Raw genomic sequence first — 24,995 nt, forward strand, 5'->3', positions numbered from 1 at the left:
AATACGGCTTTCCCGATATTTAGCTAAATGCCACGATCAGAAATATTTGCAAATTTTAAATCAAGTCGCACGGCTATACAATATAAAATTGGGCATTTTTATTTATCTGTTATGGTTTGTTATGCACATAACGTTTACAATTTTGTCAGATAGCTTTATGCTTTAAGCCCCTGTCAAATCTCAAAAATCACCGCTTTCTTGAAGTTAAATTCAACACCCGATTCAATAAAGCAGGAGTTATAATATTTCCGACAGTACTTGAATCTCTCATTAACTGACCAATATGGCGCCTCTGGGTGGCGCTACTTGGTCATTTGTTTTTTAGGCCGGTGAGGTGGGCTGTGTGTGTGCGGGCCGGGTATGCCGCCAGCTGGGTGAATTTCGTGAACAATCGCGGTGTTGGCCACCGGTCTCCCTACACTCAACTAATAACTGGATGGACGTTTTACTCGGAGGAACTTGGAATAGGACTGCACGAGAGAAACCGGGGGATTACCAACTGAACAAAACGGGATGTAGCTAGCTAACTAACCGCAGACCAACATGTCAAGTGGAACAAAAGAGACTTCTTGTTGTTATTCGCCTCCGTGCACGAGTCTCAGCGGACTGAACTAACCAGCAGCTAAACCCGGCTAACGTTAGCTGAGTTAGCTAGCTACATTACGGGTAAAACTAGGTTTTCTAAAAAAGCTTACTATTTTTAAACAACATTTAAATTGACCGCGGCACTCGGGAGTTTGCCGCTAACATTAAGACAAGATCCCGGCTAGCGACACAACATTGACTTAAGTTGACATGTTAAGAAGCTAACGTTAACTAGCTAGCTACACTTGGCTCGGAGTTATAACGTTAACGTTACTATCTAACGTTACATCAGTGTTTGTCAATATAGAGAGCTATTGTTCTGGTCGAGCTTGTATTACTAATACAAAATTATATAATATAGTGTGAACATCTATTATGTACTGATTTAGATTAGTAGCTAGTTGCAATTGGCACAGTCAAAATAACACTTCAACTGGTATCGTTAGTATATTTAACGCGAGCTACCTTACCAACTTCGTTTCTCATGCTAGATTAGCAACACTGCTTTATTTTTTGTCTTTCATCCCGGATACAGACATACTTTATGAAGTGGATTCCTCTCTGTGTTTACAGTTTCAATCATCCTTGCTTGCCTCTTTGGTGAGTGGATCATATTAACATTTGCTCGCCATGGCAGCAGTGGTTAGCTACTCTCCACCATGGTGGGTGAACCTTATACACAGACTTCCCCATTTCAACTTTATGTTCGAGCAAACAAGCAGTGATTTCCGACCAGAGGACTGGACATATCAACAGGTAAAAAACGTCTCACTGACCCATGTGCCTCGTATATCATATGACCCTATAAGTTGTGATTCCCAGGCACCTTACAGATGCCTACAGGAATGTTAACAATTAAGGCTTCTTTGACTTGTTAGATTGAGTTCAGCGTCCACCTTCAGGAGCAGGATAATATGATTGTGTTCCATACTTTTTCTAAGTCTGCAACCTTAAATTTAAGTTAACGTTAATAGTATTTTCTCAGTGACACCTGTTCCTCCTCTTCACCTTTTTGACCTTTTGATCCATGTCACCATCTGTGTGTAGCCGTTATATCCATGTCTTGACCTTTGCCAGACACCAACCAGCTGGCATTGTATATTGTGATCCATGCCACCTAAATTTATTAAACGGCCATAATCCTCATATTTAATATAACCTGTATTTGGTCTCTAAAGTACTTTTGCAAAAACATTATCTTCCTCCATATGATGTCTAGTTTAAAGAGGTAGCAAAGGCCCAGTGGACTGTACAGTCTGAACAGCTAGGACTCTGGGAGGGAGAGCAGCATGGCTTTTTTCACATGGTTAATATAAGAGATTTTCTAAATTTAGGTTCTTATTGCAGTTGTACCTTTGGTGGGTGTTTAGCACTTTCTATGTTCTCATTTATGCTGATGCCATTGGTTTCTGTTATGTCTTAGTTGGTTTGCAGGTTATGACTCTCAGAATAGTGATTGACATGGCACACCTATTAGCTTTGACCCATAGGATCCAGGGAAATGACTGCATATATCCAGTTTGAAAATTAGGACCACTGATTGTGTCAGATGGCACAGCATTAACTTCAGATTAAACTTTGGTTTAACATTCAACAAAGACATCCTACAAATCCTGCAAATCCTCCTAAGTAATTTAGTAGAAACTGTCGATTCAACTGTTTAATTAACTTAATCTGCTGTCTTGTAAGATGGGAAGTTGTTTATTTTGTCTAGGGCGTGATAAAGAGTTAAATGTACCAACATTATTTGGCCCTAAAATAATTAATAATTGTCTTTTAATTAATTCATTAACTGACTTTGTTATGCTGCTCATTTTTTTTTTAAGGTGGAAAGGTGTCAGATATTTGCCAGATTTCTTTAGTTGATTCATGATTTAGTGGCAAGGATGGGCTCTAGTTAAGACAAAATGAGCATTTTACAGAATGTATTGTTTACCTAAGACAATGCTGGAGTCCATTTACTCACCGGTGTTACTGTCCAGCTCTCGGAGGTAAAATTGGGAGTCGTTTCCTGGTAGAATACAGGGAGGGTTTATTGGATAGTTAGCCTAATGGCTGCAGCTGTATATGTTTGGCGCTCAGTGTGTACAGCTAGAAGTCCAATGTAAACACCATTACTGTTAAAAGGATGGGGATATTCAGTGGAAATGTAATGCACATTTTCTTAATGCACAAGTAATACAGCTGTTGGAGCACATTATGTCACTCCACACTGTTATCACAACAAGAGCAAAACATAAGAGGCCATCATTAGCTTAAACACCATACTTTATTAACCCATTATGCTGCTAATTATTGTCAATGCATAGCTCTCACTCAGTTGTTAGGGCAAGTCTTGACTTGTCAGCTGTCAGTGGTGCTCATTATAGGACTACTTCATGATGATGCAACCTTGGTGCCTTTGAATTTGTCACCTCTTGCACAGATGATATAGAAGCAATAAACCAACAGTAGCATGTAATAAGGCTGGGCAATTTATCAATATTATATCAATATATGAGACTGCATATCGTCTTAGATTTTAAGTATCGTAATATGGCATATGTGTTGTCTTTCCCTGGTTTTAAAGGCTGCTAAAGTTGTGTCATTTTCTGAACTTACCACACTGTTCTAGCTGTTCTACTTTTTGCCTTTACCCACTTAATCATTATATCCAATATATTGATGATGATGATTCGTAAAATCTCACTGTGAAAATATTTTGTGAAAGCGTCACTTGTCAACCCTACAATATCATCGACATTGATGTATTTGGTCAAGAATGTTGTGATATTTGAGTTTCTCCATATCGCTCAGCCCTAAGTAGGATTATAGTTTTTTTCTGCTGGACGCACTCATTCGCAGTTATTGAGTCATGTTTGGTTGAACTGTGCAGAACAACATATAGAAGCCATGTCATTCATTCATTCATTCATTCATATTTGTCTCTGATTATCCTGTCTTTCATTTAAGTATCACAGTCGACTCTAAACAGGATTGGTTCAATGGAATAGACTTACTAAATATTGGGTTGTCAAGACTGTGCTCTGAGACTGCAATTTTTCCAAGATTGAGTTCCCTAACTGCCATGAAACAGGTTCCCAACCACTGCATCAGGGTGTGTCAGTCACTGCAATGCATCGTTGAGAAAACTAGACAAATGGATTAACCCTGGGTTTTTACAAAACAAAAATGGCAGGATGGAAATCTGCCCCAGCCATGAATCCTTAGGAGTATACAGTGAAGTAGGCCCTCTGTCTGACCTACATAGTGCTGCTGTTGACTAAGAGGTTTGACTATGATAGTATATTGCTCTACTGCTAGCATTGGAATTCTGCCCATGTATGCATCTCTCAATTTGTCTTTCATTCTAAACTTTTATTGATGTAAAAGTGGTATCAGCAATGAAGTTTCCATAACGCCATCCTTCTGTCCACCAGTCTATCCTGTTACTGGGTGGTGTGGCGCTCGCCTGTCTGGCACTGGACCTCCTGTTCCTGCTTATCTATTCCATTTGTCTGTGCTGCCGGCGAAAAAAGAATGAGGATCAGCCCGGCGCTGACTGCTGCTGCACAGCCTGGTGTGTCATCATTGCAACACTCGTCTGCAGGTAAGTCTAAACACCTGATTGGAGTGGAGAGGATTAGGGCTGGGTGATATAGCCAAAATCTTCTATCCCAATATAAGTCATTTAATATCTGGATAACAATATTTATCACCATATAGCATGTTTTCTGGTAATTCAATACATAAATAGTCTATATGAAATAACCACATGATAAAGTCTATTTTTGTGTACTCCTGTGTGAATTAAATACTTTGTAAATGTCCTGAAAACCTATTTCGGGATATGTTTAGATAAGATTAGTACATCTTTCAGAGGGTATGTATTTGAACTCTTCCTCATGTTTTAAGTTGTTTGGGTTTGACCACCTTCGTGCTTCCACAATAGTGACAAGAGAGCAGAGCGAGACACAATGATCTTGCTGTAAGTCACCCGCTGTGTCCTGCTTCATTTGTCTTGTATGATCACTTTAAGATGCATACTGTATGCATTGTCTGACAATGGCATACAGGAAGAGACAGGACACCAATCAACAACCGACCAATTTTAGCTAAATATTTTAATTATGTGGTCGGCACTAAACACAATGGAAAGCTCGGCTTCAGAGAGGGGCAAGAACTATCCTGAAACAGTTCACTACACAAAATAATCCAAGGTCAAATTAAATCGCATTTCAATAAAACAGCTTCTTAGCTGAAACCCAAAGGACTTTCTAACCCTAAACTAAGCATCTAAGGCAAGGCTAAGACCCAGACTGACAATCACAAATAGCATGGATGAAGAAATTAGTTATGAACTTGTTTGTTATTTTGTAAAACTGTACAGCAGTGCTGAGGGAAATCATATTTGTATGTGTGCACAAATACTATAGGAGTGCTCTATCCTTCAATTTTGTATTTTGTTATTTTTGAAGTAGATAGTGTGAGAACTGTACCATCTGGACATGCTTTCTATCCTTGAGCATTGCAGTTGTTTCCTGTTTTCCTCCTCCTGTTGATGGGCCACTGGAGAGCCATCACGGCCGATTCAGAGTAGTACAAAGAGCTTGGGGACCTGATGAGTACAAGAACTGCATTACAATCGCTGTATCTGTGGGTGCTTGTACCCGTGCACAAATGTGTTTTAGTAAAAAAATAAAACAGTCGAAGAGATCATAAATTTCTTTGTTTTGTATTGCTTTTGTTCTTTAAAGGAGTCCATGCGTGGGATTATTGCAAAAGGCACTGCACCATTATTAACGATATTGGGATTATCCTGAATTTTTCATTTGTGTGTTATCAGTTATTTTTTAGTGTTGTTTTTACTGATATTGAAAGAGCAGTTTCCACAGGTTCATCATCTCAGCATGGAGGTTAGTTGTGTTTTTGCTCTGATACTGCTCCTGTTCACCTTTTTCACACTGCACGGTGTGAGAGGAAGAGATGAGCAGCCCTCCAGGAAGCAGGGAAAACCCATTGATTCACTGAATGAAGTTGGCTGAACACTGTTAGACTTGGTCAGACTTAGCTTGGAGGGATTCGCTTATCATCATCCTACTTGATAAAAATCCACTCTGGCATAGGATGGGGGTTAGCAAAAACCAACCATTGCAACACAGAACGAGATATTGATTCTCGCTTCAAATTGCTTCTCAGAGCACAGAAAGGGAGCCTATTTTTTTTTTGTCACTGAAATATACAAAGCAATACCTCCTGTGAGAAGCGTCTACTCTGTAGAGGATTGCGAATTGCGCACACATAAATTGTCAGAATATTTTTTCTTTTCTTGGTGTACCTATAGAAACTGTTTCCAATGCAGTTGTCGGAACTGTTTTTCTGCAACCTGAGGCCTGTCTGTGCAAATGAGAGCTGATCTCCTGCCTCAGTACAGCCTTTGTCAGCCGTAGTGTGGGGTTTGGGGCATAGCTGGTCCATTCTGCTGTGTTTCCATGGTTCTGTAAGGAGTCTTTCTGCCGGAGCTGAAAGGAGCCTGTTGACTGGGGTCTGAACCGACAGGGTTAATATAGAGTTTGCACGCCTCTCTCCCTGCCTTGCTATCCCCCTCGCTCGCTCGCTTCTCTGTCTCCTCTCTGTGTCTTTTTTAGCTAATCCCACCTCCTCACCACCCTGTCTCCCCACCCTTTCTTTTGTCTCCCCTCAGCGCTGGCATTGCTGTCGGTTTCTATGGGAACGGCGAGACTTGTGATGGAGTGAACCGGCTGACGTATTCCCTGCGCCATGCTAACCGCACAATCACTGGGGTGGAGAAGCTGGTAAGACTGAGGGCACAAATTATACCAACATGTTTAATAATTCATCACCCTTCTGCCATTTGCATCCCTGGTTTCCCCTACCACTAGAGCTGTGCAGTAAATCTCTTTTTACTTCAACTCCATTGTGTCCTTGTTTGTCCCTGTGCTGGCTCTAGGTATATGACAGTACATCCTCATTGAACCAGACGGTAGACAACAATCTGCAACAGCTTGAGGGCCAGTATGCACAGCACGCAGACTACCTGTCCATCATCCAAAAGCTGCAGAGCCAGCTGGATGAGCTGGTCAGACAGATGGTGGAGATCCCCTTCTGGGACAACACCGACATCTCCCTGGAGGAACTGGCCGTCAAGATTGAGCTGTTTGACTGGTACAGGTAAGTCTAATGGTGCAGTTCAAGCAATCGTTCAAACAAAGGATGCCATACAGAATAATGCAGCACATTATATATTCAGCTTCTGTCTGATGCTGCAGAGTAAGGAGTGGCAGCAGCAGCAGCAGCAGGGAGCAATGCAGACAACAGACCATGATTCATGTGCTACATCTCTTTATTAAACTTTCAATGCAGACACGCACTCTTTCAGTAATTCACTGGCTTGTGAAGACTTTGTGTCGAAAAGTTGAATGTTACTTGGTCTCTTCCCTGGCTGAGGCTGCTCTCGGAGTGCATTAGGAAGCTGATGCAGGCACAGACAATGTTGGAAAGGAATGAGTTGTACTTGTTCAGCATATCATCAGTCTACTGACTCACCAAGAATCTCAAACCTGCATTAAGTTTGGTAGAAAATATTAAAGAGTTGTAATCCCCTCTGGGCGGTATTGAGTTTGCTTACATGTATGCCTAAATTTATAAATATGCAAGTGGCTTACCAAATGGTTTACTATGGGTTTTTTTTTATGGAGTGTCACAACATAAATTCAAACCTGAAATGATATGCGATACTTGCAAGATCACTTATGTGTCTAACTTATTCTGAAAACGGCTATAATTTATATATTCATAATGGCAATGTGAAAACAATGTGGCAATGTGAAAGGGGTCTCTTGTTGTAATCTCTTTGGCATCCTTTTGGCATTTGTTTTGAACAGTCTTGAAATAAATTATTCCTGGTATTAAACACATTTTTCTAGGTAATTGTTATAGAATTAGAATTTTGTATTTATGAGCTAAGAGTTTGAATTATTGTGCTTGTTCTAAAGATGGAGCTCCTTTTTTTATTAGGAGATGGTATGCTGCGCTGTGCTCTTGGCCATTTGTTGTTAATGACATTTGTCCTCACAGGTGGCTGGGCTACATAGGCCTGCTACTGTTCGACGTCCTCATCTGCCTTCTGGTGCTGTTTGGCCTCATTCGCAACTCCAAGGGAACGCTTATAGGGTGAGTCTCATCACGAGTCATCGCCACAAGAGGACTTGGTTCTGCCCTGGGAAATTCTCATAAAATTATTGTTCACAAAGCCTTCAACTGATCAAGGCCATCTTGTCATTATGGTTTAGTCAGGATGAATTTACGCCCTATAAAATATCAGCCCAGTCACAATTCATTTAGCATAATGAGCCTGATATCCTCAGTATTTGGTGTTTACCAATGACACTCCATGACACACTTAAATCTAATCTTATATTTTTGGTTACCGTTTTATATTCAATAAAACAGCTATGAAAGGGCTATTTGCATTTTATAGGCACTAAAAGTCGGCCAACGGTGGGATAAATGTCTCGTGGGAAATGAGACCACTGTGCAGTTTTTCCTTTTTAATACCAGATGAGATCAAAAAAGCAAATATAAACAATTTGTATATGGTAAGTTATACACACCGTGACAGCAATGCTTGTAGTCAATTGCCTTTGTTTTTTTATTTTCAACAATGGTTAATTTAAAAGCTTAATGTCTTATATTGTGATTCAACAAGTAGTTTGTTGAGCTTGTTTTTTGATTCCACAATTTTCCCATACAGTAGAGTTTCCAGCACATCATTATATAGCCACATTTAACTTAAATAATTCATGTAATTTTGTCTGTTTTGTTAATCTGTAGCTGGGCCTACCGTTCTCCTTCTGTAGGAGCTCTACTTTCTTTTGTTCTTTCCGTAGTTCAACCTAAACATACACAATTTCACCACAGTGTTTGAAGACGAGTTTTACTTCCAAAAGAAAACTGGTCCAATGTGATGCATGAGTAGGCTTGACACATAAAGTACCAACTTAATTAGCTTAAACATATCTCCCGCTACACTGTATGGATAGTTGTTGTGCACATAAATGGTATTTCTCTAACACTAGTTTAAGGTACTTAAACGTCTAGCCTCCTCTTGCTCTCCCCAGGGTGTGCTTGTTTGGTGTAGTGGCTCTCGTAATCAGCTGGGTCTCCCTTGGGCTGGAATTGGCCGTCTCTGCGGTAAGTGTTTCCACCAGAGCATGATCAGGTTTTCCAGGTAGAGCTGCATAGTTCATTATGTATAATTGGAAAACACGTTTTTTTTGTGTGTGTGCTCAGGCAAGGACTGCAGGATTTGGCAATGGAGGGGCGTTTTATTTCTCTTAATCTGTACAGTTGAGGAGTCAAAAAATTTATCAAATGTGGCACGGAGTGACAACAAAAAACACCTGTATGATGTAATGCAAGGCAATACTGTAACATTGCAGTAAATGCAACCATAAAGATCCTCTCCAGACGTGACCATAAGCAAAACACATTTTTGAGTGGAAGGGGTCTTTAATGTAAACCTATTTTTTTGTTTAAACCACTTAAGGACTCTAGACTAACTTTTTTTATTAGGAGCATTGTAGCCCCCAACTTAAAATAAATCGGGGGCAGAAAATGTAGGGGCGCACACCTTAAATCGACCTGCAATGCAATTTTTCACATTTCCATTGTGGAGGGGAAATAAAATCCTGTCCTTTTTCTCTGAGACCGAGACAACAGAGTAAAAATGATTTTCACCGAAACATGGTAACAACAGCGCTGTGCAACAGCATGTGCAGACGACGAGTGTGACGCTACGAAAACGAGACGCAAGAGTGTAGATGACATTTACCCACGCAGTTGACTAATCACTCACGGACCCTCCACCTCTCAAACACATTTGCTATCTTGGCAGACTCGCTCTCCTCTTCTTTTTCAACATGAAATAAAAATGTCATCACATTTGCAGGTCGCACATGTGCGAGTAGTTCAAAAAAACACTGTCCACTGTCTCAAAGAATGGTCGCGAAATGGGTCTGGAGCCCTGTACTTCATTAGTCCTAAAAACAAGTTTACAAAACAAAATAATTTGGATTAGCTTTGTAGCCATAATATTGCAACCATTGTACACAGAAGACCAAAGCAGCTAATTTGGTTTCCTCACAAAAACTACTTTTACTGATGCTGGGATGGAATCAGCCTGTAACATTGTAAACATGTTTTTAATAGCTGCAATCAATTACTCCCATGTTCCATCCAACATGACATTGCATCTAGTAATGTGTTGTTAATATGCCGTGAAAATGTCACTACAACTGTGTTGTTCATTTGTAAGTCTTTGTTTTCTTGTTTTTCTAGACCTCCAGTGACTTCTGTGTTGCCCCTGACACGTATGTCACCAAAGTGGCAGACCAGTATGGAGTCGTCAATCAAGGTATGAATCGCATACAAGTATCACTCCTGTGACACTGACTGAGATTACCAGGTTGTAATGCGTAGGTTTTGTATTTACTCCGACAACTCTCAGAAATGGTGAATATTATGCATCTGAAATTATAGAGGACGCATTAGCCTGAATTGTTTAATTTCCGCCCCCTTCCCGGTCTCAGTACTCTGATTATTGTGCAGCAGTGAGGTGGAATTGTTCTGAAGAGTGAGGCTTGGTCTAGTCCATTGCCCATAAAAAGCCTCTAAAAATGACTGCCACATCTGCGGCAGGGTCAAGAGGACAATGAGCTGCCTTCTTAGGCACTACAGAAGCCTCTTTAACCGTCTTGCTTTAGTAATTGCCCAATCTTTTCCATGATGGGATGCGTGTAAGGGGGAAAATGATAGTGCCTCGGGTGTGTGTGTAAGGCAGAGTGTATGGGGGAGATAAGAGTAGTGGAGTAGGATCAGAGACTCAATGCATTTCCGGCATCCCTCTTCAGTCCAGAAGATGGTGCTTAGAAATAAAAACATCCAGGACTTCCTGCCTACTTGATGTGTTTTCTTTTTATCATCATCAGCTTCACAATTTTTTCTTTTTCTGCTCTCTTCTCTAAAATATGGTTATTGCTGAATACACAAACCAAGCTTTTGGTGAGTCATCAGCTGTAAATGTTGTGATTTTCTCTGAACCGTGAGCACCAACTGACTCTATGTACTAAACTGTATAATGCCGCAGCTGTGAAGCTGTATTTTTGCCCCAGGGCTGAATTGTGCGGTATGGGGGTTTTCTGTTCTATTTTTTCCTCTGTCACTCATGTAAACTATTCAGTCCTTGAAGGAAATCTGTTTTTGTTTTTAAATTAGGTTTATTACTATTACATAAAGACATTACTATACAGGTTTGTTTTGACTACCTCACCCTGCCAAAATGTTTAACCTGGTGGGATAATGTAATGCCAAATCTCTGTCTAATAAACAAGCTATCTTGTGACCATAGCCCAAAGCAGCAGCTCACAGATAATCAATCTTGATTATAAATTATATTATTAATTAATTAATATTATTATAAGCCATAATTGGATCTCCTTTCCAGCCCACTGTAGCACCGTATGTCAGCACAGTTGAAATGAATTTGTAAGTTATACAAGAACAGCAGTATTTCTATCCATTACCAAGTCAGACTCCAAAAAGAAATGCTTTTCCTGATATGTATGTGGGTGGGTGTATGTGTGACAGAAACTTGCTTGCTATGTACTTCTCTATACCGGATATCCTCGTCATGATTTTGCTCAACTGTGTGGGAAAGAAGCTCCCGACAGAGCAGCGAGCGTGAACATCTAGGTTGGTGGTGGTGTTCTCACAGCTTGTATTTGTGGACGTTGCTGTTGCTTTTGAGTCACTGAGGATTTCTCATCGACTCCTACTCACCGCTGTGAGTTAGTAGCTAGAATGGGTTTTAATAGCATGTGAAAGTCCAAAACCATGATTACAGTCTGTTTTGCTCTCTGGTGTGCTGTGAGCACAATACAAGTTTGCCCATGTAAATTTAACAATAACTCCAGAGATGGTTAAACCGCTCTTCAGGCTGTTTGCAGAAAGCTGTGTTATAAAAAGAGTTATACCTAAGCCTTTTATACTGGCTTTGTGTTCTGTTGTTGTGTATGTGTTACTGCATCATGGGAAAAACATTTATTCATACTATTGGAGTGTGTGTGAACTTCATTCTTTTGGAACAGTTCACCTCAGGATTAGCTCAGCGGGAGCACAGTTACAGAAGCAGTCAAGCTCTAACAAGGCATGCAGGCAACACGTTGAGACAGAGCTAGAAAATAAAATACAATCTCTCTGCATGGGTCTGCTACCAGGTTATCAAATGTCGTGTTTTGTCCAACTAACAGTCCAAAACCCAAACACATTATAGCTTGACCGATACTGGAGTTTCGAGGCCAATATCGATATATTTGCCAATTTAAATGAGTCCGATAATGGTCTATCGGCCTATTATGACGACACGGTTTAAAAATGACCTCAAACCTAGTTTGTCATTTTTGTGCTGCAACTTCTTGTTAATTTTTAAGCAACACCATAATAAGCAGAGGGTTGGGGTTGGCATAAAAATCAGAAACTTAAGTTTTCAAGTGAAAATTCAAAACTTTCACTCATCCAGCCTCTCAGATTTCTCAGTTTTTGCTGCATTTCTTTGTCATATATGGCTAAGTTAAATTTGTCTGGGTTTTGGACTATTGGTAATTTGCAGGCCTACATGTGAATTTATGTGGCTCTGCTAACACTCAAACTGTCCTTTTTATTCACAGATATCCTGCAGCACTACCTTAGTTGCAGTTTGGAACAAACAAACCCCTTCCAACAGGTTTGTTGCATTTATCATCACTACATTTGTTTTTGCATGTTTGAGTTTTTAACATGTTAAATCAACGCATGAAATCAACACATTTACACTTAGATAAATACCAATAGTAGGTAGTTTACTAGCTCAACATTAATGTGATGTTGATAATAGAAAATTCAGCGGTCACAATATTATAGACATAATCTCTACTTGATGTATGACCTTGTAATTGGTGAGAATTCAAGTGGGCACAATGAGCCACTCCCATTGCTCAAATGAGGACTTTTTTTTTTTTTCCATGCAATAGTACAATACTTCCCATTATGCCAGCAGGAAAACTGATGCAGAGCAGCCTTTCCTGTGTACTGATAGCATGCACTTGCATCAGACGATGTGTTAGAAGCTAGAGAAGAACTTTAACTTCACTTTACTGTGAATCTATAGTTTGCATCAATGGGCTACCTTTTTTTTTTTTCATTTTATCTTACAAACCACATGAATAAATCAAAATCTTTGAGTGCTACTGAAGTCCAGGCATCTGTTGTTAGTACAACTGTAAATAAATGGAAGCTATGTATTATACAGTATGTAAGCCTTTCAGCTCGTCTATAATGTATTAGCATGCCTTCCCCAGACATCCATGTGACTACAAAGGGAGACAACCAAAGCATCTTTGTAATGATTAAAATAATGGAAGTACTTTTAAGATGTGCCGGGCTACTACAGTATTCAAACTTCATTTCAGAAGCTCTCTGGGAGTCACAAAGCATTAGTGGAGATGCAGGATGACGTGTCTGAACTGCTGCGCTCTGCCACCAGAGAGTATAAACAAACTCAGGTATGTTTCCAGCCCCATCACTTGACTCTTTACTAGACATGCCACATTACGGGGCAGCTGTTACCATAAACACTCTCTCCCCCCACTAAGCCACAAGCTGTCCTGCACTATTGTACTATTTGTAATGACAGAATATCCCAGTGAATGGGACCAAACGACTGACCTGCAGAGAAGGAAAGTGCACCTGTCCACACAAAGATCTGCTGACGGCCCACCTGGGACCTGCATTATGTCCATTTAGCTGCATTAGGCTTTCACTGGCCCTTGTCAATACAACACTGTGGTATTGTCCAGCGCTGGTCCTTACACTGTGTTGACAGAGGCACAAATGAGAGCTGACATTGGGAATAGAGAGAGGCATATTTCACTTCACATACCCACACAGAGAAATGTGCTGATGTTGTGTAAATGTTTATATCAGGCTATCGGACGTATTTTCGGCTGGAGCTGCGATGACAATTGGAGGAAAAAGGGAAACGGACCATTAAAATGTATCGTACATTAAAATCTGCTTTTTCAGCTGAAGCTGCTGTGTTCTGTTGTATATTGACGAAAGACATCCAAGACATGCATAGAATAATCAGTGAATTAATTAATGTTAAAAACCTAATTTACTTTTCACCTGCTTCCTTTTTGCAAATGTTTACGTTTTGTTATTTTTGACTACCACTTAGTTGCATTTTTGTAATGAAGATAATGTAAATTATACAAATTTAGTTTGTCATCAGAGCATACCCAGGTTCCAAATTTGGATTTCACGTTAAACCTTTTTTCAACATTGCTAATTTTGTGTTTTCTTCCTCATTAATCCCAGGCAAGTTTAGAAGAGATCCAAGGGATACTGAACACCACAGAGATCAGTCTACATCAGCTCACTGCCCTGGTGGACTGTCGCAGCCTGCACATGGTGAGCAGGGAGGATAAGACTTACAAACCGAGACATTCTTATTGCCGGGTCGCTCCATGTCTGATGAAAAAGGGCCTGGAAATTGATTTGTTGTGACATCTTCGTAGTGCAGCTTAGTTGTATAAAGCAACTCTTCTTTTTATGCTTGTGCAGATGACTACACCTGTCACCATAAATAACATTTGCCTTCCTGTATGCGAGTTGACGCTAGCTTTGTACCATTTATGAAGCTGGCTAAGTGACAAGTACTTGGCTATCGCAATGCTTTGGAGGATTGCCCCGCAGTGGCTTCCAAATTCCAAGTGCATACATGAAAGTGTAACACTTTCTTTTGCTTTCTGGTCTGCCTTCTCTCTTAAACATCTACCCGTCCAAGCTTATTATTTCATGAAAATTAGAGTCTCTCCAGTAGAATTCGAAATATATTTCTGCTGTGCAGTGCATGCAGAATGTAGATTCTCAATCATGATATTGTGGGGTGTAGTGCTTCTTTTCAAACCTAGCTTTCCTTCCAGTTCGCCAACCGTGAGCTTATTAGTCTGACCTAGTTTAAATAGGAAATCACAGCAGATGCATTTTGAAGGCCCTCTTAGTATCCACATGCTAAAATTTTAAAAACAGCCTTTTTACTACTTCTGCATTTTTGTTTTGCTCTTACTTCTTAGGTTTCTCAAATTGCTTTAGATGTTTGAATGCAGCATCTGAACTGGTCATACCTGCCATAATAAAAGTGACCTCTCCCATTTTGCAGGACTTTGTCCAGGCAATGACGGGTCTGTGTTATGATGGATTGGAAGGCCTCATCTACCTCGTGCTCTTCTCCTTCGTCACTGCTCTCATGTTCACCTCGATTGTTTGCAGTGTGCCTCACACCTGGCAGAGCAAGGGGTAAGACTTCCACTGGCCACATATACACCCTTTAACTCACAACCACATAGAAACCCATCCAAAAGCTTTTAAGCAGAGTTTGTGTGCAGGACTGTTTATACAGTGAGAAATAATTAAAGAGGATAAACTTATCAATTAATTATGGTTTTATAGCATTTCTTCTAACCCTCTACAGCACTTGTTTGTACGCGGCATGGGAACGCAGCAGACAAAGTAGTTCAGGATAAATCTACACAGATAGGGAAACACGATTATTTTTGTTTAAGGTTGTGTTTCCCACTGGGACTTAAGGCTGTGTTTACCACTGGGACGTGTCCAGAAGGCTTCAGTTGCTTCCTCAAATAGATTGCTTCCCGTTATCCACCCTAATTGTGCCGAATTGGCCTAAATCTATCATAACCACGGCCTCAGCTGGTGTCTTCTTCTGCAGCCGAGGGGGGAAATCATCAGCAGCAGCAGCAGATAAGGTTTGCAGGATAGCTACGAGGAAAGTGGTTTCCCCAACTCAGCTGCGCTACATAATTAACTGATCCCTCCCAACAATTGGGGGGCATGTTCATCAGTTTGATCTCAGCTGGTGCTTCCTGTTATAAAGCAAAGGCTTACCCTCTACCACACTCTGTTTTCTCAGTGGTCTGCTAAGCTTGTTCTGTTTTACTGTTATAATAATGCAAGCCTACTTATTTCTTTTACCCCATCTGGAACTAAATGAAGATTTATATTTAATATTCAGGGTAGCATGTCTAGGATTAGTATTATTTGATTAATGAGTAAGTCGCTCCTTTCTCTGATATGCATACTTGGGTAAATACATGTATTGTAAACTGCACTGAATAAAAGTATGATCTCATGGATAAGTAATGCAGGCAAAAGCCTATGGGATAAACACTAGAGGGAGACAGGCACCATGATGTCGGTGTCATTGTTGCTCTGTTTTGACAGACCATGGTAAGTGCATTGTTGTTATCTCACATACACTATTGAGCTTCATTGTTTAAAAAGAATCAAGTGGAATCACATTCTCTCTGCGGGAGTAGGCTATTGCTTTTATTTGACAAAGTGAAAAAATGCATTCATCGTCCTGATGATTGAATTTTCCTGCAGAAACTGAACCAATTACATGAGGCTATTTTTATTTTTTGGTCTTTGTTCAGTCCCATTAAGGTCAGGGGAAAACGGCCTCTTCTTTGCTTCACACAGCAGATAATTCATTGTGTTTTCTCTTCTGCAGGCAGCGATGAACGTGAATCAAAATGTGACTGAGAATAAACACAAAACGTGACCATGTAGCACTCTCATGCTCTTTTTGTTATCAGTAAGATAGGAGAGGGGGTCCCTCTGGTGGTGGTGGTTTTACCGTGCTGTATTATGTTTGCAGGAACGAGGAGGATAGTGAGGATGAGTCTCTGAGCCACGGGGGAAGGCAAAACCATGATAACCTGTACCGGGTCCACATGCCCAGCCTGTACAGCTGTGGCAGCAGCTTCGGCAGCGAGACCTCCATCCCTGCCACAGCCCACACCGTCAGCAACGCACCGGTCACAGAGTACATGTAAGTCACCACTGATTAAAACTACTCTGGATTTTAATGGAAAGCTGCACTAAGTGAAAGGCAGAAGTAGTGGATCATTTATTTTCACAACCTAGCCTGATTTTGTGCACAATGTGACTGATACTAGATACTTCATCGGGAGCCAGTTTTTATGTCCCCAGAGAGGAGCTAAGCTCTCCTATAGAAAGTCATGCAGTGGACAGCAGATGCAGCTGTTGCTCTCCAGCTGGGAAGCCTGTGAAACTCAAAGCTCTCAACCTCATGAGTGAATCTCAGTGTTGGGGAAACTGGGGGAGGGGATCCCCCATTTTCTGGCTCTGTATTTTAATGCCTTGGTATGCTGAAAACTGACGTGGAGAGTTTCATGGACACAGTATATTGTTACATATCTTCAAAGCAGTGTTGTAGGGGTTTATGCACTCTTCAGCTTGTTGTGTTTGATCTCATTGTGTTTCAATTCAACAGGGCTCAGAATGCCAACTTTCAGAATTCTCGCTGTGAAAACACGCCTCTGATAGGACGAGAGTCTCCTCCACCCTCGGTAAGTGTCGCATTTCCTGTAAAAACAAACAAACATTAGAACTGTAGGAACACCTCTGGGTCATTTGGCAGCCTTTTCTAAGAGACTGACCATTAGCCCTTCTCAACCAAAATGATCCAGGAACTATGGAACCAGAGGAACTAAAATCATGAACTAAACTAGGAACTTAGCATGTCACTGTTTGTGTTTCCACTGCAGCTGAAGAACCAGTTAATATTAGGCAAATTAGACTAATGACAGATTAAAATAGTCACCCTGTAGCTCTTTGTATTTACTGTTTGTGTCACAGAAACAAAGCGGAAATACAGAGGAGGAAAATAAGACTGAAAACGTCTATCTCCATAGTAGACAATCGGTGTGTTTGATGGTCATTTATTTCTGATTTAGAAAATAACTGCCATGAAACCATCAGCAAACTGTTTTATTACTCTCCTTCACTCACTTTGTTTCCTCATTGCCACTCGACCGCTGCTTCGTCTCTCGCATTCACACACACACTTTCTCTTTCTCAACAACAACGCGTTACTTTGTTGTCAACTTTTATAAATCTCAAGAAATGTCTGCCCCTCATCCTGATATTAGCCGCTTTCCCACCGGAGGGATTTTTGCAGTTCCTAGAACATAACGTTCCTAGAACCCTTTTTTCCTCGTGTTCCGACTGGACCAATTTGGGGATTATTAAGTTCCTCTGACCGCAGTTCCTGTAACTCTTTCAGCTCCTACTTCAGGGCAGGGTCTTTTCCCTTTTCCGCATAGGAACCCTTAGCCGCAAGTTTGAAACACAAACCGTACATATTCTTCACTGTCTGTTGCAATTCGCCTACGTATGCTAACTCATAACACAAACATCACGCATTCAACCAGCTAATTGTTAATGCTAGTTAAACTTACCCGTCGTTTCGTTTGCCTGTTGCGCTCTGCTCTTCTATCTTCTTCCATCATATTAATTAGGATCATATTATGCTGGAGCCTTCGTCTTCTGTGTTTTTTTTCTGTTAAGTACTCCAGCCTAGTCTTTAAACGCCGTCTTTCGTACTCCGTTATGACGATCCCGGCAAGGCACGACAGGAACATTCTGATGGCCTCGTCCATGCTGGTTTGTTGTATGTGGCGCTAAAGTCAAGTGACGACACTATAAAGACCGTTGCAGTGCTTGCGTCACTCCCTTACCCCTCCTACCAGTCCCTATGGCCACTTGGCCAGTGCGACTGCAAATGGCAAAACCGTTTTTTGGGGGGGAAAGTAGTTAGTAGAACTGTTTAGAAGTGGACTGTTCCTATAACTACATTCCTGTAACTACTTGGTCGGAAAGGAACTTACAGTACTACTTACAGGAACTAAATGTAGTCCCTTGTTCTTCCGGTCGAAATACAAATGTAGTTTCTGAATTCCTATAAAGCTTCTTGGTTACCTGGATATGTTGCTGCGCTGTAAACGCACTAATTAACAACATAGAACCCTGGTCTCTATAGTATAGTATAGTATAGTAGAAAAGCTTATTAACGTGCAGTATGTGAGTACGTATTAACTTTGCAGCCACAGAATGATTGCCATTTTGATTTCATGGCATGCTTTTAACAGTGTATAGCACTATGATGGTATGGTAGAACATTAGTGTTGGAACTAGGGGAACCAGTATTTGGAGAATTAATTATTCACGTAGAGCTCTTGTTTCTTTGAGCATCCACCCCGCTAAACACAGTCTTTAGAAGGATAAAGTTGTTTTTTTTTTTTTGGGGGGGGGGTGTATGTGTTTTTTTTTTTTGGGAAAAAAAAAATAAATGTACATGCATTAGTATGTGATGTGTTAGATAGCAGTGTTTTCTGTCTTTTATGTGACACTTGTTGGAAAGTACATATAGAATCCTGCACACTGTCCATCACTACTGTACACACCAGTAATGATTTAATTGGCAAAGTTTCGGTCCTCAGACCTTCATCAGGCAAAGTTTATGGACAAATGGCGCTCGGCTCTCACCCATGAAGTAAGTAAGTGTGTGTGTGTGTGTGTGTGTGTGTGTGTGTGTGTGTGTGTGTGTGTGTGTGTGTGTGTGTGTGTGTGTGTGTGTGTGTGTGTGTGTGTGTGTGTGTGTGTGTGTGTGTGTGTGTGTGTGTGTGTGTGTGTGTGTGTGTGTGTGTGTGTGTGTGTGTGTTCCGATTGGCGGTTTTTCTCAGGTGAGAGCCTTTATATGTTTGGTGCCGTTTGTCTATATGAACTTTGCCTGATGAAGGTCTACGGACAGAAACGTTGTCAATACAATCTGTACTAGTAACAGACAGTATGAGGGGTTCTTTGTTTCCTTTCCAAGTCAAGAGATTTTGATCCTATGCACCTGTCACTAAGGCTTTATGGTGTGCAAGAACTTTTTTTGAAATTGTGACTTATACATACAAACTTTGACCATGTATTAGCACAGCAAAACAAATCTCAATAATTCCCTCCTGTCGTCCCCGGCCTGAACCTCTACCAGAGATCCTTCCCTCCCTGATAATGTATGTCCGTGTGTCTGCCTGGACCTAGACGCTGCTTTGTGTATCTTCTCTATATTCTCTTCTTGTCGTTTTTTTTTTTTTTTTTTCCTTTTTTTTTTTTTTTTCTGCGAATCCATACAGTTGTATTTGACTGCCGCAGACCGTAACGGCAGTCACAGCTGGCAGTTAAAGCCTTCGGAGAGTTCAAGATCGTTTTGGTAACCTCATCTGCGACACTAACAGGTACAAAACATGCCCGCCTCCTCCACCTGCTGGCCTGTTCCTCCCCTGTACCACCTCCCAAACTCCTAGCCCTCACCCTCTATTCAGTTCCCACCAGGACTTCTGGACCCCCAACCCCACCCCCACCCCACTCCTGACTCTTGCTAAGTGTCCCACCTGGTGTCTTACCTGATTTCTGTTTCCTGTGGCCCTGGGCTGCATGTTCCCCCCCCCCCCCACCCCTCTCCACCACAGATGTATTGGGAGGAACATGTGAAGCTGTAACTCTGCCCTGGGGCTCACTGTCAACGTCACGTTATGGAGCCGTTTAACGGTTTCACTGATCATCTGGATCTGCTTTGTCTTGATTCTTGGGACTGAGGGTGAACTCATGGGGGGGTTCAGTTTTATAAGCGTTGGGATTCAGTTTTTGGGTGTGTAGCACAGAGGAAATACCACTGGAAGGTACCACTTTTTATGTGACTTTGCATATTTTCAGCTGAGGTCTTGAGGTTGATATTTTGGTCAGCAGTTCCACCTCCGACAGATGAAGTAGTCTGTGTAAACCTAGAGGTTATTTATTCGCAAAGCAGTCTGAAATTGGGCAAAACAAGACTCGTCTCGACCACCTTAGGCTGTGGGAAATTACAACAGGCTTTTTTCTGACATTTTAGGCAAAACAATGAATCAAGACATGAATGATAATGAAAATAATCATTAGTTACAGCCCTACAAATGATACATATTTTCTTTAACGGCGAATGTAAGTCATGTTGTTTTATTGAGCCCCTCGGTGCTAATACTCGGCGTTCACATCCTCAACTGGCTGACCAAATGGCTCTAAAGGCTGATAGATAGATAGATAGATAGATAGATAGATAGATATTACAATTCAAAAGCTACCAAGTCAAAATAGCGTTTTCACATGAGTTTGAAATGTAGCCTTTTTGTGCTTGTGTCGCTTGTATTAAAGAAACTGCATGGGTGCATCCTAAATGTAAATGAATGTGCACGACAGTTAAAAGTGAAATCATTTCAACTATAATTGGTGTTATATATTTATACAACTCCTTGTACTCTTATATCCTTGTCCTCTGTTGCTGTGATGTCCTTTCTGTATTTGAATCAATTAACATCCCTTTAGATTCCAGGGCTCTGGAGTAACTAGTTTGAAAGGTAATCTGTTTAGGACTTTCTCTGATCTGTTGAATGATTTGTGTTCTGTAGTGCTTTGATGTGCTTGTCCAATGCTGTATGTTCCTCTACTTATTTTTCAGAAGGGGGTTCTTGTCACTTAATAACTGAGCTTTTGAATCAGTTTTCTATTGCAACAGATACATATTTCTTTTCCAGGCTTTAAAGCTGCATCTTGCAATTTCAGTCATATAAATAATGAGAAAATGCTACATGGACTGTGTTTAAAGACAGGACTGATGCTTCCCTTATTTGTGCTACTTGTAAGTAATTGTTTTAACTATAGAGTGTGAAATCATGATTTATGTTTTGTTCTGTGTCATTTTTTTTTTTTCATCTACAGTACACCTCCAGCATGCGGGCAAAGTACCTGGCTAACAGCCGACCAGATCCCAACAACCCCCCTCCAGCACACTAAACACTGGACGCATCCTGTCTGCAGCACTGACGTCTCTGAAGCCTCTCATCCAGTCAGTTCTTACTTCTCGTACCTTTCAGTCACTCCTCCTGCTTTCTTCCACCGTCTAACTTGACTTAAAATGGAAAAACAAATGCTTTTTCTTTTTTTTGGCTGGTTGGTGAAAGCTAAACTTAAGGAATCCTGCAAATCATAGTGCATATACCTTTTCTCCACAATCCTTGGCTGATGTTTATTAATGCAAGAATCATCATTGGTGCTGGGAATTCATCTGCAACTCTGCTGTGATGGAGCCTGGACTGACTTTTACACTCCAACTTATCATTTCTTTACACATGAATGCACCACGACAAGCACAGTGTCACATCTAACGAAACATTGCAGTGTTGAGGACTCTGGAAGTGCTCATAGATTAACACTGATTACTACTGGTTGTTGATTTTGTTTTGTAAAGTACTGTACTGCACGCTCTCGTTGCTGTGGGAGAGTAGTTTTCTCTTCCCACCTGAAGTGTAGACATTATTTCTCACATAACACACTCAACGTAGATCAAACGGTAGTAGAATAGATTCATCTTACAGTGCAACATCTCCTCTTTCTGCTTGTGGAATTTAAAATGCAAGTCTGCTATTTGAGTCAACAAGATTATGATTATTCTCCAGTTAAAGTCGCCATACTGTATATTACACATGCACATTGGCTTGTTTTTGCATTTTGTGTTAAATCCAATGTCTGGGACCAGTTTTCCTGCAGTGTTGCACGTCTTACAGGTCTGAAATAGATTTTTTTTTTTTTCTTCTTCTTCTTGGGACACTTCCTTGGGACATTTCCTGTGGCATTTTACATTGATGAGCCACTATTCTACAGCAATGAATGCAACTTGTTAAACTGTGAACTTGATTCTGGCACATGCTCTCAGAGGACAAAGATGAGCTGTGTGATGGAAATGCAGCTGTTTGACAGGAAGAGTCTCAGCGGGATGACGATGACCAATGCCGAAAAAAAAGGAATGAAACCGCAATGAGTTTGACGGAGACAAGACGTTTTTATACTACTGGAAGCAGAAACTTGTTTTTTTACAGCCCATTGAAGACGATGGTGAAGTAGCGGAGGATAGGGTTGCGCGTGATGTCTTCTGCCACATTACTCCAGCCTTTTTACGATAATCTGCCTCTTCACCAGAACGCTTGTTATTCTCCTCACGCTCCTGTTAAGTTGTAAAGCCTCATCTCCCTGCATCAGAACTGGGAATAGTCCACACACTCATCCCTAACTCTGTCCGCCAATGATCCTCTCCACCAGATGCAGCAGTTTAGAGTCAGAAATTCCTCTCACAAGAATCTTAATGCAATTTTATGTGACGTTATGCATATCGCAGTTTCTAGGAGAATTTCTGAAAGAAACTTTATGCATTGGCAATGCAGTGTCTCACAAATGTGTTTTAGCATTTATAACAGAAAGTAGATAAGAGTGAGTGGATGCTGTGAAGGGATTGTGATAACTGCTCTCTATAATCTGGAAATTGTCAAAGGAAACCTGCTGACTTCCTGTTGAAGCGTGACGATCTTTCAAATGTGGAGTGAGATGTTTGTACTTCTCCTGCTTCAACTTGCTTCTCTTAGATGTGCATTGTGACCAGAAAAAAGGTGATTTTGTTTGTGCCAACAAGTGAAGCACAACTCTTTTAATATATGAATATCTTTTTCAATGTCTTTACTTGAGGCCACTCTGTAAAGTTTGCAGCTCCTGGTTGCATGTGCAATCAAATGAGAAAATGAGCCTGTAATCATTTATGCTCTGTAAAACATTATTACACTGATGCAATCTTTCTGTTTTGGGGTAATAGTCATTTTCTCTTTGTTGTTTGTAATGCAAGGTGGTTGTACAGAATATAAACATTAACTAAATGAAAAAGAAAAAACAGTGTCTGAAAACGACATTTCATTTTAATTTCTTAAAAGCTTACTCCATTTGATTTGCTTTAGGTTTTTATTTTCATTTTAGAATCTCTAGCACACACAAAGTATTGCTTCATTAATGTGAATACGTTAAATAGATTTAAATTTGTCTGAGTTTTTTTTCTGGAAAAAAAATCACTAGATGTAATCTTTGTTTTCTTCTTTTATACATCATTTTGCAATCTTTAAAATATGTACATGTAAAACCTGTGGTTATATTGAGCATGAATGCTGTGTTTTAAAAAATAAACAAACTTAACTGTAGTGCACCTGCTCGTTGTATTTCTTTGTTGTTGCATATTAATATTTCCACTTGAAAAGCTGAAGCGTCCTGACATCCTGACCAGGAACAGACACTAGGGAGCAGCATTACGTCACTGCCAGCTCTGGTGTCGCCCCATTTCACTTTTACAGGGATACTGGTCCTTTTGTGTCACTGGTTTTATTGATTACAGATTGAAGAATTTATCATGTGTGCATAAAGGAAGGATTAGGTTCACTTTGACCCTGAAGTTGGGGGTTCGGTGCCTTGCTCAAGAGCACCTTGGCAGTACCCAGGAGGTGAACTGACACCTCTCCAGCTACCAGTCCACCACCATACTTTGGTCAATATGGGGACTTTAACCAACAACCCTCCGGTTCATAACCCAACTCCCTACTGACTGAGCTACTGCCACCCCCAACTCTTTGTGTGAAAACAATAGAAAATAGAAATATGTGCTTCAATACAACTACACAAAAAAGGTGTAGTGTGAATGACAAATGTGATTGGTTTAAAGAAATGCCAATAAACCAGAGCACTTTTTTTTTTCTCCTATCCCGGACTGCCGTGTGGACTAGCCAGACCCTCCTCCGCAGCGCAGTGTAGGAGGGTCTGGCAAAGCGAGACTAATCTTTAGTTAACCGGGAAGTCTCTAGAGATACATTTTCTATTTTGCAAGAAAGACCTGCCTTAAATGGCACAGAGCCTAAAGACATTATCTGGGGTCTGTAACACAAAGCAAATTTAACTTTGTGTTAAATCTGGCTCTCTTGGCTTTGCCTGGCTTCACTGAGCCTGACATTGGTGATCTTGGATAACCATGCAGATCCAATTACTATTGACATCATCAGAACCGTGAATGAAGTACTCTATATAAAATGGTGATAGCTGCATGTTGGGTTAAAGCAACGAAAAGTGATTAAATGAGGTTAAATATATGCCAATATAAACTACTTTGCAGTGCAAGTAGTAGTGGTATTTCTCCTCCTGTGTATGTGGGTATTTATTTCTTCTGCGGTGCAGTGACAGACCACAGGCGTGCATGCAGATCACTTGGAGAGGAGCAGAAAGGCAGCTTTGTGTTTCCGACCTCTCTGGGTCGACAGCAGGCGAGAGGTCAGTGTCAGCACCGGGCCACCAGTCTGGTTTTGTCAACTTCCTTCATATCGACAGCCAGCTGCTGTGGCCCCCCAAACACTGACTTCTCATGTGCAAGTCTGAGGGTTGAAATGGATTATAAAATGATCGGGAAAGTGGACCTTCTTTATCTTAAAAACACACTGTTTTGTCCTCTGAATCTTCACATATTTGGAACAGGCTTCACTATTTTTGTTATTTTGTCTATAAAGGTTTAACTGAACTTCCATTATTCATTCAAAATGTGTCTTTTGGGTAAT

The 24,995-nt window shown here is 40.7% G+C and overlaps 1 protein-coding gene across 4 annotated transcripts; it reads left to right on the forward strand.

The window, feature by feature from the left end:
* The first annotated feature begins 298 nt into the window (after positions 1–298).
* On the forward strand, positions 299–23,600 carry ttyh3a (tweety family member 3a). 4 transcript variants are annotated; one of them, XR_005641818.1, is made up of 17 exons: positions 299–666; positions 1,159–1,341; positions 4,005–4,174; positions 6,269–6,380; positions 6,536–6,756; positions 7,663–7,758; positions 8,706–8,778; positions 9,925–10,000; positions 12,312–12,367; positions 13,092–13,184; positions 13,999–14,091; positions 14,843–14,979; positions 16,358–16,531; positions 16,997–17,072; positions 19,686–19,787; positions 20,911–20,942; positions 21,304–23,600. XR_005641818.1 is itself a non-coding variant. In XM_039824096.1 (16 exons), the coding sequence occupies exons 2-15, from the start codon at positions 1,216–1,218 to the stop codon at positions 19,764–19,766; spliced, it is 1,584 nt and encodes a 527-aa protein (XP_039680030.1). In that variant the 5' UTR covers positions 299–666; positions 1,159–1,215; the 3' UTR covers positions 19,767–19,787; positions 21,304–23,600. The 4 variants fall into 4 exon arrangements, 3 of the variants coding, with proteins under 3 accessions (XP_039680030.1, XP_039680032.1, XP_039680031.1); XM_039824096.1 differs by lacking the exon at positions 20,911–20,942; XM_039824098.1 differs by lacking the exons at positions 19,686–19,787; positions 20,911–20,942 and having other exon boundaries at positions 300–666.
* Positions 23,601–24,995: the final 1,395 nt, after the last annotated feature.

This window comes from Perca fluviatilis, chromosome 15 (assembly GCF_010015445.1).
Source record: "Perca fluviatilis chromosome 15, GENO_Pfluv_1.0, whole genome shotgun sequence".
NCBI lineage: Eukaryota > Metazoa > Chordata > Actinopteri > Perciformes > Percidae > Perca > Perca fluviatilis.

Excerpts from the sequence above, each read along its gene's own strand:
- ttyh3a (XM_039824096.1), top strand. The coding sequence starts at position 1,216 with ATGGCAGCAGTGGTTAGCTACTCTCCACCATGGTGGGTGAACCTTATA. Across the intron at positions 4,175-6,268 it reads ATTGCAACACTCGTCTGCAG|CGCTGGCATTGCTGTCGGTT; the intron begins GTAAGTCTAAAC and ends GTCTCCCCTCAG. Across the intron at positions 8,779-9,924 it reads TGGAATTGGCCGTCTCTGCG|ACCTCCAGTGACTTCTGTGT; the intron begins GTAAGTGTTTCC and ends TTGTTTTTCTAG.